This window comes from Alosa sapidissima, chromosome 5, assembly GCF_018492685.1.
Source record: "Alosa sapidissima isolate fAloSap1 chromosome 5, fAloSap1.pri, whole genome shotgun sequence".
Taxonomy (NCBI): Eukaryota; Metazoa; Chordata; class Actinopteri; order Clupeiformes; family Clupeidae; genus Alosa; species Alosa sapidissima.
This window is the reverse complement of record NC_055961.1, coordinates 14,588,909-14,603,249: the sequence shown is the minus strand read 5'-3', so window position 1 is coordinate 14,603,249 and position 14,341 is coordinate 14,588,909. Positions and strand designations below refer to the sequence as shown.

The 14,341-nt window shown below is 39.2% G+C and overlaps 1 protein-coding gene across 1 annotated transcript; it reads right to left on the bottom strand.

Moving 5' to 3' along the window:
* Positions 1 to 1,983: 1,983 nt before the first annotated feature.
* Positions 1,984 to 11,583, bottom strand: LOC121709670 (NEDD4-binding protein 2-like 1). The gene is made up of 5 exons (XM_042093255.1): positions 11,230 to 11,583; positions 10,786 to 10,904; positions 4,071 to 4,159; positions 2,370 to 2,446; positions 1,984 to 2,245 (listed from the first exon to the last, which is right to left on the bottom strand). Exons 1-5 carry the CDS (start codon positions 11,298 to 11,300, stop codon positions 2,098 to 2,100), a joined length of 504 nt encoding a protein of 167 aa, XP_041949189.1. The 5' UTR covers positions 11,301 to 11,583; the 3' UTR covers positions 1,984 to 2,097.
* Positions 11,584 to 14,341: the final 2,758 nt, after the last annotated feature.

Genomic DNA, 14,341 nt, shown 5'->3' with positions numbered 1-14,341 from the left:
AGTGAACCAGATTTTTCGGAGGTGTTTACAAGGAGCTCACTCAAGACTGTGGGTTTGAAAATGTGCTCTCTGCCCTGAAATCACAAAATCCATCTTTAACATCTTCTCTGGTAGAAAAATTGACAAAAGCGATTGTAAAGACATGTAGCCAAACGAGCACACCAGCACCTGCATGTCTTCCTCCAAATCAAGATGCACTTGGACCCAAGAAAAAGAGGAAAAGACAAGGAACAACATGTTTCCTTTCGGCTGAAGATGCCAAAATTCAACTGGAAGGTAGAGTGTCATGCCTATCATTTATCATTTAGTTCATTTAGTACTGTACAATAAAGCATACATTACAATACCCAGTTCTATGGTATATCTTTTAGTTATTATATATGTTCTTCAGAAATCAAGGAGAGGAGAACTCAGCGAATGCGATGTCCTTATCACAACCAGGTGTGCTGTGGCCTAACCCAAGGTGCTTGACACTTCACGCTTAGCACTGTGTCCAGTGCGTACTTTTTCTTTCAAATTGTCTTCTTTAGTGCTCGTGTAAAAACATGTAGTTCAACTGTAGTCTATGCGGAAATTAATTGAGTTACCCACCCTGAGGTGAATTAACGTATGTTGCACCGACACTGAAAAAAGTGATGTGCTTACATGGCATAAGTTGCTAGCGATGGGGATGAGACTGCCACTTGTTGTTTGTGATATGAAATTCTACACTGTAGGCTTAGGCCTATACGTTTAGTTCATTAAACGTTGCTGTGGAAATTCCACTGATGCCCCTGATGTGCATAAAATATGTATTTTGAAATGTAAAGAATAAAGGCATACATCCTAAATCAATTAAATCACACAAAAAATGTCCTATTGGAGAAAAGGTCTCGTAGAACTTTTTGTGACTATCCCATAACTTTTGACTGATCTTCAATTGCAACTTGTTGTGTCCAACCTGCCTTATTGTGAGTTCCGGCAGTTCCGCACAAAACTGTCACATCCATAACACCAACACAATGCCATGGTATTTAGTTGGCGTTATGGACGTGACAGTTTTGCGTGGAATTGCCCTATAGAATTATAGTAAGCCTACTCTTCTCTGACTAGTATAGGCCATAGATCTGTGCTTTTGGAAGTTTTCTGACAGGAAAATAACCATTCATGTTTTTCATTAAATATAACCTATAGAAAGACTTCAGATGTTGATATGATTCTGATATGCTAAGCACATTCATTGGTGGTTTAAGGAATTACTTTCCACAACAACAATTAAACAACAGAAGTTATACAACCTGACTCCATCCATTTCATAAGTAGCCTACAATCCAATGGTTATAACTTAGAGCGTTTCTTGACCATAAGATAGGCCTACACTGTAATGTTGGCTCTATAACTCTTTGCTCTATAACATAACTCTTTAACGTGGATTTAAAAAAGCAATACATGCTGTGAAAATTCAAAGATGGAGACAATGTAATCCACATAACCATTATTGATGTATGTAACTATAACTATAAGTATCACAATAACCTTTATAAATGAAGAGTTTGTATCCTACAAGACTATGTGATATTAACTAATCTGTGATATTAAGAGACACAAACTGCACATTCTTCTTGGGCCTGTTTTTAGAAGCTCAAGGTCACAAACCCACAATTAATGACATCAGACTGAGTCTCTCCTTCCAAAGGTCAGAACTCATAGCTGACCTGATAAAGATGTTTTGTGCTTAACAGTGAATAGTTTCTCCAACACAACTGAACATGCTGTAATGTAAGTCCTTAGAGTATTAAAGAAAGACTACGTTCCGTGAGTTTACAATCTAGATGATCTAGCACCTCAGCATATTCAGTGCATTGACAAATAAAACATACTTTTCATTGCAAAAACATATACCTACCTGGGCCTTTGTTCTTCATAACATTCTTAACTACACAAGACACAGACTGCTTATAAGAACATGTAAAGTATGAAATAATGTATGGCAGTAAACATGGGTTGTTTAAAATGTCACAGTTTATTTCTTTATGAATGATGCATGATATCTGATCATTCCTTTTCATAATTCACCCCCATGAAGGAAGTGGAATATAGATTTTTCCCTCTGCAGGGTCACCAGTCATTAGATGTCATTTCCTTACTACCAATCCATCTATATTGAGAATACTCGTCACACAGGACGTCAAAGACATGTCGTACTGGCTCATATGACTCCTTCATGTCTTCCAGTATTGGTAGTGGAATTTTACCACCACCTCTCCTGTAGAAAACAATTTATTATGTGACATAAATTGAAAGAATACCACCAAACTAAAACAAAAAAAATATCAGATAATTCAAAATAGTACATTGTACTGTACATGGTTGACCAGACATGGGCTCACCTTTCTAATTCCTCAAGAGGAACATCCCAGGTGTCTTCCGTTTCAATGAATTCAATCCAGTAGCCACGAAAAAAAGCCTACCCATCAAACACAATATATTAGGAAAGATTTATCTTATGTAGTAAGTAACCATTTATTTTTTTGTGTCCAGTTTCCTAAATAGGGATCAGGCATAGCCAGATACTACACCAGAACTTCAGTAAAGGTCTCCAGTGAGATTTTAGACTTGGCTTAAAGGAGAATTCCGGTGTGATATTGACCTAAAGTGTATCGAAACATGATACCGAGTGTGAACGTATGTCTCATAGCCCATCTCGGCTTGTCCCCTGCACTCCAAAATCTGGCGCTAGTTAGCCGATGCTACCAACATCTTTTTCAATAGTGGTGCTTCGGCATCGGGCTAGCCATGCAAATAAATCACTGTTTTACACCCATTTACGAGGCTCAATGTATCTCCACACTTCATTGGTAGACTTCCGAGGGCCCTGACATTTAAAACGAGACATTGAGAACTTTGAAAAAGCACTGGTAGTTTACTTACAAGACGATTTATACAGACAGTATCTTCACGAAGTTTAGCGTTTGCAGCCATCTTGAATTTAGTCACGATAAGTCGAGCAACGAGTAAGAATGAACAGCTATGATAAGGGATCAGATTCCAAAAATAATTCAGTGGAAATGCATGGATTCCAGTTGCTGCTACTGGAAGAAACTGGAATCCATGCATTTCCACTGAATTATTTTTGGAATCTGATCCCTTATCATACCTGTTCATTCTTACTCGTTGCTCGACTTATCGTGACTAAATTCAAGATGGCTGCAAACGTTAAACTTTGTGAAGATACTGTCTGTATAAATCGTCTTGTAAGTAAACTACCAGTGCTTTTTCAAAGTTCTCAATGTCTCGTTTTAAATGTCAGGGCCCTAGGAAGTCTACCAATGAAGTGTGGAGATACATTGAGCCTCGTAAATGGGTGTAAAACAGTGATTTATTTGCATGGCTAGCCCGATGCCGAAGCACCACTACTGAAAAAGTTGTTGGTAGCATCGGCTAACTAGCGCCAGATTTTGGAGTGCAGGGGACAAGTCGAGATGGGCTATGAGACATACGTTCACACTCGGTATCATGTTTCAATACACTTTAGGTCAATATCACACCGGAATTCTCCTTTAATCCATGTCCTCCCAACTGGCCCTAATTATTTAAAATAGACTAATATGTTGTTGCTGTTGGCTCTATACAACCTTTATGCATTACAACCATGAAATCACCATACTAAATGGGCCAGGGGGAAAAAAAAAAATAATAATAATATAAAAATAAAATAATATAAAAAATATAATAATGACAGTCTACATTTGTTTTAAATGGATTGGATCAGTTTAGTAGCTCATGTACCAAGCTCAGCTCATGGCTGAGCATTGTGGAGAAATCTAAATGGAGACAGTTACAAGTTACATTCAGTTCAGTTACATTCTAACATCATATAGAGATGAGCCACGGATCATTTATCTGAACAGAGGCCCACACACACTGTCTACAAACAAATCAGTTTAAACAGTCAGCCTAAGTGAATTACCTGAATAGTGTGATGTGTAGGCAAATGGTTAAATTGTCTTACAAATCAAAAAGGGGAAACTATCTTGCAGTCCATTGCATTGACAATAAGAACAAAAGCGATGTTGAACATCATAACGTACCATTCGGACGTATGGATACATGTGCCAAAGGGGCATGTTGGGGTTGTTGATGATGACTGGATCCACTCCTCTTTCTATATTTTCTAGGGCTGTCATAATGTTAGTTAGATAGTTAGTTTATTGCCCCTTTGGGAAAGTTCATGTTAACAGGTCTGTACAGATTTGCACATCTTCACATTAGATCACATTGCACTACAGTGGAGTTGGAGACATCGCATGAAGAAGACTTCAGACATGAAGCTTACATGAAAAACACACAACATAGATTTGGAAAACAACACAGAAACATGTTCAGTCAATTAGTTATATTGGTGGATGAGTTTACTGTATTATCCATGAAAATAATGTGCACCATCAATCTCAATGGCGAATCTATTAGATAACATACAGTGAGGCCTGTCTTTGTATGTGTGCGTGCATGAAGCTTACATGAAAAACACACAACATAGATTTTGAAAAAACACAGGCACATGTTCAGTCAATTAGTTATATTGGTGGATGAGTTTACTGTATTATCCATGAAAATAATGTGCACAATCAATCTCAATGGCGAGTCTATTAGATAACATACAGCGAGGCCTGTCTTTGTATGTGTGCGTGCATGACATCATCCTTTGGTGACTATTTGGTGGTATTAGTCTTCATTACATTTACCACATTGTCAGGGTTCTCAAGTTTTCAGCTCAGCTTGGGGGGGGGGGGGGGGGGGGGGCACTCACTCACTAAAATGTTTGGCTTGTGCGCTAAATCATGTGCTCATTTTAATTATTGTACAATGAGTGTAGAATTGAATAAAGTAAGTGCACTATTTACTAAAAAGGTAGGTAACTCAGCTTAGGATGGTCTGGGGGCATGCTCCCCCAGAGGAAATGTTAAAAAAAAAAAAAAAAAAACGACTTCTGGTGAGTTTTTTGGGAAAGAAGCATGAACCCTTTGAGACCTTGAATTTGTTATTGTAAACTATACATCCTATATCTTGTTTTTGTTTATTTTTCAGGACAGTCTGGGATTTGTACCCATCTGGGAAAGCCTATGTCTCTAATGTCAGCCTTTATATCAAGGGGAAACAATTTGTGTTTTTATGTCACCAGGAAGCATGTCAGTAGAAATAACTTTTCATATTTAGGCGAGATAGATTGGAATCTTGAAATATAATAATCTTGACGGTGGGATATTCTATGGCTCACCAATTTACGAGATGTATATGTATGCCTACTGAGTGAGACAGATATTGTATTTATTAGGCTAATTGTTTTATTCATTTGAGTAGCCTATTGTCACTGAACCATTGGACCAAGAATGTGCATGCCGAGACCAACTTTTGATTTATTTTTTTTATAAGGACAGCAAGTTCATTATTTTGACATTATGGTGGTTGTAGTGCGGCAGGTTAAGTCCATATTCCAGGACAATCATTCACTTTGTGATACAAGCACCAAAATTGGCATGAATAATCACTAGAACCTACTTTTTGAGGAAAGCACATTAGCCACCTGAAAATCCAACATGGCGGCCACATCAAATGTAAGAAAAACGTTTTTGCTGTAGAACTTGAATGGCTGGGCGTATGTACATGATCTAGGCATCAATGTATTTTAACATGGCAAAATAAATGGTGCGAGAGAAATCTATTTCAAGGCTAGTTTCCAAGATAGCGGCCAGAAATAGTTGGACTGCACTCGAAAATCGTTTATCGAAGCTCACTCTCGAATATTGTTGATCCTCTTTCTCACTCAAATATCATTTATTCTCTCTCTCGAATATCGATAAAGGCCATTCTTTAAGTTGGGAAGACTGGTGTGAGAACAGGCAGATGAAGAGAGCACAGTTTCAATTCTGGGAGCTTGTGATGTCAATGCAATTGGTGATGTTCTCTTTGATCAGGTCTTTCAGAGAAGCAAACTTCACTTTGTATTGTCAATCATTGTCTGCACTCATCCCCTTCTTCTTTGCAAACAATAATGTCAACTATGCTAGATGGCTTTCCATACACCTTAGAGACATTATCTCTTTACAACAAACACATCCTCAGTTGGCCAATGAATTTCAGGAAGGGAACTTTATGGTCCACAAGACCCAGTTTTCCGGATTGGCTTTTGATCAAGCCCATGCACAGGCCAATGCAATTGTCAAAGGTGATGGTGGTGCCATTGGGATAACTGAGAACCCATCAGCCCTAATGCGATGGATGGTATCTGGACCAGAGTTTAGTTATTTGGTTTCTCAGTATGAGTCTGCATCTCAGGCCAAAGTAGCTAGTGAAGATGTCGGACACCATGAACAGACTAACCAGTCTCGGAAATCCTTCACACAAGGTCCAGAAGTTGTTTGGTGTGATAAAGGATCTGGGCAACCCTTTTTAGTAGGAGTCCAGAGATCTTCTCACGCTAGAGTCAAAAGCCATTGCACACCCTAGTGCCGCTGAGCTTGTTGGCCCTCATCTTGAGAAAGGTACGGTTTCTTCCAAAGACTTTTTCAATGGTTTGGGTGAATAAGTGTTGTGGAAAAAGTCCACTTCCGAATCCAATTGTCCAATTAACAATTACCACTTGACTATTTAGTCAAGTCAAGTCAAGTCAAATTTATTTATATAGCACATTTCAAAGCAATAGCATTGCACCAAAGTGCTTTACATAAAATAATAATAATAATAATAAGAAGAATAGTAATAATACATACGTACATACATATAAACATATAAAACAAGGGAGAGGTGAGGGGGTCAGGGAGTGTTAAAAGCTAGGGAGAAGAGGTAGGTCTTTAGGTTGGATTTAAAACTACTAATAGTGGGGCAGGATTTCACAACATCAGGAAGGCTATTCCAAAGCTGGGGAGCATAGACAGAGAAACTCTGTCACCTTTGGATTTAAGAGAGGCAGAAGGAACATAAAGAAGACACTGGGAAGATGATCGAAGAGGTCTAGGAGGACAGTAAGGAATTTAAAGATCACATAAATACTGAGGTGCTAAACCATGTAAAGCTTTGAAAACAAACAGAAGAATTTATTTAGTAATTTAGCACTCTGGAACAAGCCCAAGGAGACAATGTAGAAAGAAGACTTTCTGAAGACTGTTGATCTTTATTCTCCATATTGCAATGATAGTCCAGACCAACCATCAAAGCAATAGGGAGGAGATGTCATCAGCTGGGGCATCAGCTGGGGCTCCCGACGAGATCTGTCTACGGATGGCTATACACTATATTTTCTACCCCTCGGCCCTCGAGAAGTGCCGCCTTCTCGCGCCATCCCCAAAAAACACTTTTCACCAATCAGCATTAAGCTGGGTCGCTTACATTGGTGGAAACCATCTTCCCATAAACTATATGCAAACCTGTCCAATGCATAGGAAACATATGTAAAATAGTGGTTTTCTGGTTCTTTCCAGTTTGGGGAAATAGGGCCTTCTTATCTGATTCTCTAGCTGGAGAGGCCCTAACTCATAAGACACAGCAGCCTCCTACTCCCTATCCTGTCCGGTCCTCACCAGCTTGATAACACCCTGTCTCCCTTGACCATATAAGGAGGGGATCCTCTCATCCTGGTACCCCCAGTACTTTTCCACTCACCCCACTCCTCTTGCCTACACAGGATACCATGACCTCACACTGCTCACAGCAAATGCAAGTCAAGTCAAGTCAAGTCAGTTTTATTTTTAAAGCGCATTTAACATGCACATATGTGCAACCCAAAGCGCTCCAACAAACAAGACACATAACAAGACAAACGATGCCGGATGGAGCGGCGTAGTCGCCAGCTTGCCCATGACATCAAGACATGACAAATACATTTAAAAAATAACAAATACAAAAAATGCTGGACGGAGCGGCGTAGTCGCCAGCGTACCCGTGACACCAAGACATATAAGACAGACAACACAACAAATAAACAAATAAAAAGTGAAAAAACAAAAAGAAAATATATTTAAAAAGGGGAAGGTGATGTTAAAATTAGTCCAATTTCCAAACCAGCTGAATCTAAATGCAGTGACATTAAGACTTATGACACTCATGGCTTCATAAACCCTTATGAAACCCATGATTACATCCCTTTTAAATCATGAAAATCCACCATCAAGCTTCCTTCTACAAACCAATTAAAAAGAACAACACTGACTTCTTTCGCCAAGAGTCAGACTCAGGTACAGGTGACCGTAAGAAGTAAATTCTTTAAACATGAAAACTAGTCTTTCCCTGCATCATTGAGCGACTCCGGAAAACCCCACATGGGTCATAAGTCGAAGCTTGTCAACATTCTGGAAACTCTTATTTCTCCTCCAGACAAAGGATGAGTCTTCTCTTGTTTATTCATTGTCTCGACCTTGACCTGTTTGGATGGAAGCAGAGGTCCTATGATGCCATTCCACCAACAAGGGCATCTCTTGCTAAGCATGTGAAGTGTGCAACCTATCAAGCTGTCTGTATTTGGGCCCAGGCAAGTATATATCAAATGAATATGGAGAGTCCTGCCAACTGGGGTTGGAGGAAAGAAGGTGACATTTGGCAAGTAGTGTGGATGACACTCCCACCAATTGCTGAGAGCTGTCAACAATTGACTAAATGTGTCAAGATTGAATGTCTGAAGATGTTAATGCTACCGCATTAGTCTTGAGTGTACTCCGTTGTGTGCCTACAAATGCAATGATTAAATTAATTTGTAATGCAGACATTCTGATATGGCTAGCTACAGAGCAGAGGCATCACTGTTACTGGGGCCCTGTCTCTCTTTCCCACACATTTCCTGTTAGTCTTTGTTGTTCTATTGAGGTAATACATGGTACACACACACACACATAATAACATATACATATATATATATATATATATATATATATATATATATATATATATATATATATATATATATTATATATATTATTATATATTATTATATATATATATATATATATTTAAACAAAAACATGCACTTTCTTAGCCCCCCTGCCCCTTCTGAAGTTCAGTTTAAACTAGTGATCATTTCCTGATCCAGCCCTTTCTCTCTTTCCTGCTAATGTCCTGTCAATCTGCACTATTGTATTGAAATTATTATATATAACATTAACATAACATAACAACCAACATGTGTTTTATTAACAAAAAACAATTTAATTATGCTAAAATTAGTACTAAAATGTGCTATTTTTCCCATTAATTGCATCTATCTTCATAATTTAACACATTCTTTGACATTTTATTGTAGAATTGGAAAGTCTACCCTTGGACCCTTTTACCTATATTTAGATATCAAGATCCTCAAAATGTGATTATTCAATCCCAATCCAAGTCAAAAACCAAGTATAATGGCTTTCAATGGTGGCCATCTTGGAAAATGGCAGCCATATTGGATTTTTTGCGTGGCTAATGTGCTTTTTGGATAAAGTGGGTCCCAAAGAATATTTGTGCCAAGTTTGATGCTTGTATCACAAAGTGAACGATTGTTTCACTAATCTGCCGCACTTGGCAGCTCATTGTGGGGACCTGATGAACACGCCGCTAAATAGCACAAACAAGTGCGAAAGTTGCAGCCTTGACGACAGGGAAAGTGCAGGCAGCGACGAGAGTGATTGGTCGTATAAAATGAACGTTGCTGATGTCTGGGTTACACAAAGCTACAACGACACAATCGTTATGTTTTCTTAATGACCGACAGTTTAGTTTAGTTTATAAATAAAAAATAATTTTGCCATAAAGTAGCCTAGGCTAGGCCTAGCGTTACAAGTGTTCGTAGAAAGGCGTGATTTACACACACTGTTAAAGTGCCATAAGTAGGCTGGTTTACCAAATGACAGACTTACTGAATAAAAAGAATTTTGGTGCAGTTTTGACATCTTAAACGTGTAACCCCACACAAGCGCACAAGCATAACGTGGTTGCAGGGAGCATGGGCGGATTATGAACTTTTGGGCCCCTGGGCCCAGATGTATTAAGGGCCCCCCACTTATTGTCGTATATGTGGGAGGGGGGGTTTGGGGGTCCTCCCCCAGAAATGTTTTAATTTGTTTGATGTGATTTCCTGTATTCTGGTGCATTTTGGGGATGGCCAATACTAAATTCAATCAGATTCATAGCTTACATCCTGATTTGTTTTGAGGCAATGATTCCATGCAAAGGCTTGGGCTTCAGGGCCCCCTGACCCCTTGGGCCCCTGGGCCTGGGCCCGCTAGGCCCATGCAGTAATCCATCCCTGGCAGGGAAGGGATGTCTATTTTGGAATTTTACCCGGATACAACGAATACTATATTTTGATTGGATGTCGGTGGCTATTTATTTTTTAGATTTGGCTGGTGAGTGGTGAGCTAGTTCTGAACTCTGCAAGAAATCCTCTCTGTGTCCCTGCGCCTCCTCTACTAATTATTCAGATACCTTGGCATCTAGTAGGCTAATATTTCTGTGTGAGAAATGCAAGCTTTTGAAGTTGTTGAATTGCGTGTGTCTTACGCCCATTGCGTGAGACTTGAGAACCCTGACGAGCCACTGTCACATGAAGAAGAATTCATACATGAAGTGATAAAAATAACACAATACAGATTTTGAGTCAACAAAGGCTCTACACATATAAACACACATTATTATTATGTAGGCTGACCCTAATATAGACTACTGTAGCCTATGTAGGCTGACAAGCAACAAACAAGATAATGTCTTATTTGCTATATGAAAACCAGTCTGAATGCCACCAACCAGGCTGAATGCCACCAGTTTTTAGAATTGTCTTACCTTCCCTGCGTGCCCACATATGTGCCTTGTGAAGATACTTAGGAATGATCTGAGAATTGTGATATATGCGAAAATAATCGAAATAACTGATGATCTCTCCACCATCCTGCCACACATTCCTAAGACATAAATTGAAGTGAAAAGATAAGTCAGCATAGGCCTACTGTAAGTTTCGGTTTCCTTTTCCTGACACCACTGTTATGTTTGAAAGTCTACTAAAACACAAAAGGGTTCTCCTTTAAGTCTTAATAATAATCTTTATCTTAACGAGATTAACGATACACTCTCTGATGGGGGTCACCGTTATTAATATGCCCGACATGGTTACCCTGTTGAGTTTGGAAGAAGATAGTTAAATTTGGCTCACTTTTTCATCTGGCATTTTTTTTAGAGTTGGTGCTTTTAAAAAAAGATAAAAAATTAAAAAAAATAAAAATGTTTTACCTTGCTTTGCCGGGTCTTCCCGTGTATGGTAAACCCCTGAGGATGTAAATGGTCCCACGATTGCGTTTCATTAGGATAATCTCCAGATATTGTTGCTCGCAACTTAATTACATGTAAGTCAAGTACCCCTGACTGCAGCTTGCAGAGCTCAATGTGGGGCGGAGCGCAACGTTGAGTTCAGCCCAAAATCAGCACGTAATTCCCCGTTGACCACTTTGTGTCCGTTTATTTACTTGGTTTTCATATTGTCTAGGGAGCTAAATTTTTCTTAAGGAAGAATGTATAACTCTATAAAAGCGTACTCTCTTTGAACTACTGCACATGTTGATGTCTCTTCCCAGCACAGTCTGCTTACCAAAGATCTTACTGCAGAGCGCATCTCTGGGAACCTGTTAGTAGCCTAGCTTTCTAGAATCTGTGACATAGCAATAGCCTAACGTTATCTTATGCATGTTATCTCTGACTCTGGCCTTCAGGTATTTTCTTTATAGAATAATGTTGTAGCCTAACTGTAGCGAGTCCCAAAGTAGTCCAGGTAAAGTACCTCATTTTGGAACCAAAAATAGAACTAATTGTAAAATACTTTTTTCTATGAGGTGTCCAGAACAACATACTAAAAGTCCTAAGAAATCTTGAGGAAATATGTTTAATTCTCATCAATCCAAAATGTGTGCCAGTAAGGCTAGACAACAATACACCCCAATAGCAATGGGCTTATTTTTTTTAAGGGTTACCACATTTGATTTATATATATGGACTAAAGGGCAATTGCAACAATAAACCTCTTTAGTATCCCTTTTTGCACCTATAATCTATGGTATAATCTATGGTCAACAACCATATGAAAGGTCATGCTAAGAGTAGAGAACATACTGTATATAAATATTTTTTATATACAATAACAAATTATAATATTATTATGAGAGTAGATGTGTTTACTGTCTGGAAATGTCACTGTTTGCAGGTTTTCACCAGCACCATTGAATCCATGGATCATCTGTTGGCAATTTAATTATAAATTCATCCATTTCCTACTGTGTTTAATAAAAATGTTGACGATCAGCCTTTATTATCTTCTAGGAGAAATTGTTTTGAACAGCAGGAGACAGAGGATACAGTCGATCCAGACATGCAGCACACATAATTAAGGCTACATTTCCACATGTGCAATTAGGGACAACTAGCCTGACGAGCCAGAGCCAAATTAAAATGTAGGGTCTGGGCACTCACCGTTTGCAGTACTCAGTCCGAGGGGCGGGATAATCGGTTGTCTTTCAAATTCCCTCTGCACGCAATAGGACAGCGCTGAGTCCCATGCGTTTTCCCACCAGCGGAGCTAGTTGGCTAGTTCAAACGTTTGCCAACTTAAAAAAAGCTTAACTCGTGTCACGCTGTTGGCCAACAACAACATCCATCTTCTTTGTTTTCAAGTAGCAGGGAATTCAAGCCAAACCGTTGCAACTCTGCCATCAATCATTATGTTAAGCCCGCCTAACGACTCTATACACGATTTGATTGGCCTGATAGAAGTTTAATTTTTGGAATTTCAGTGTGTAATTTCTTCATATACCCTGGTGAGTGAATGCCATACTGTATACTATACATTCAATATGGAAATATTTTCTGGTCAATCTGTATGAAGACATTTTTAGCCTTAAAGAGTAGTGCCATATGTGTGATCTATATTTATTCATTTACACTTTTGGTGTTGTTTGTGAGCAAGTTAAACATGGAAATGTGCAAGTAGGCAGAAACGGAGAGAAAAGATTTATGGCCAACATTTATGAAATGTCTATTCAAGGTATTTGTGAAAGCATGCTGCTTCTGTATGGGCCTTGGAGAGGGTTCTGTCAGGCCCACTCTCAGAAAGTTGGCGCCCTAGACTTATTTACTGCCTTGGGGTCAATCTTGACTAGATTCCACGGATGTCGGTTGTTAGGGGATACATCCTTATAGATATAGATATAGATGCCATTAATGGAGATGTAAGCCTGTCAGAAGGGTAGAAGAAGTGCCTTTTGTATTGTAACAGCAGACTGCGCCTGTTAGTGGCATGACGTGAGTCTCCGGTGCCGTGAACAAAAGCTCTCTGAGATTTCTGACTGACTACTGACTCTGCCTGGAAACCTTCTTGAATAAATCCAGAATTTAGGACTGCAAGTGAAACAACAAATGATAAGGATGCAAATAAAAAGCAAATGTGTAGATTTAGTGACTACACTATGCATGCACACACACACACACACACACACTCATGAACACAAATAAACAAACACATAAAGATACATGCACACACATGCAGGCACACACATAAACACACACTCACACACACACATAAATGTGCACGCACACATGCACACACACATGAACACTCACACGCATACACACACACACACGCATAAACACAAAAAGACACACACACGCACACAGTAGATATTCGTACGCACGCACGCACGCACATGCACACACACACAAGCACGCACACAAGCACACACAAGCACACATAAACACAATCACGTACATGCACGCATGCACAAACACACCCACACACACAAATAAAACACACACATGCAGGCAAGCAGACACACACGCACACACACCATTACCCCCACAAACACACTCACAAGCGAAAACTCACACACAGAGAAGCACACATACACAAAAGCAAACGCACAGATGCACACACTCATTTACATACACAAAAGTTGCAAGAGTAGGGGGTGGAGTAGGAGATGGAGACAAATTGACAAGCGTGATTTATTTTTGCAGAGAGAATGTGCTGGACTGAGCGGCAGTAATATTTTGTACCGCTTTGCAGTACATCTAGTCAAAGATTGTAATGGTAGGCTATAGGAGACATGTCAAAACGACTTCCAAACATTAACAAGAATCAAGCGACAATATCAATGAATCAGATAACATTACAGTCGGTCTAAGATAAAAAAGAGTTTACAGTAATCTAAATCGCCGAGTTTAAAATACACTATAACTGGTTTGGCATATTATGTAGGCTATAGGCTACGCATTATAGGTTACCCTAACCAGCCTTTAGAACTAGTATAGGCCTACAGGGAGAGTCTCTTAACCTCTGCGTTTTTTCTCTATAAGTTGA

Coding starts and splice junctions, on each gene's coding strand:
- LOC121709670 (XM_042093255.1), bottom strand. CDS start 11,300: ATGAAACGCAATCGTGGGACCATTTACATCCTCAGGGGTTTACCATAC. Junction 10,905..11,229: donor GGAAGACCCGGCAAAGCAAG/GTAAAACATTTT, acceptor TTTATGTCTTAG/GAATGTGTGGCAGGATGGTG. Junction 2,447..4,070: donor TGTATCCATACGTCCGAATG/GTACGTTATGAT, acceptor TTTGATGGGTAG/GCTTTTTTTCGTGGCTACTG.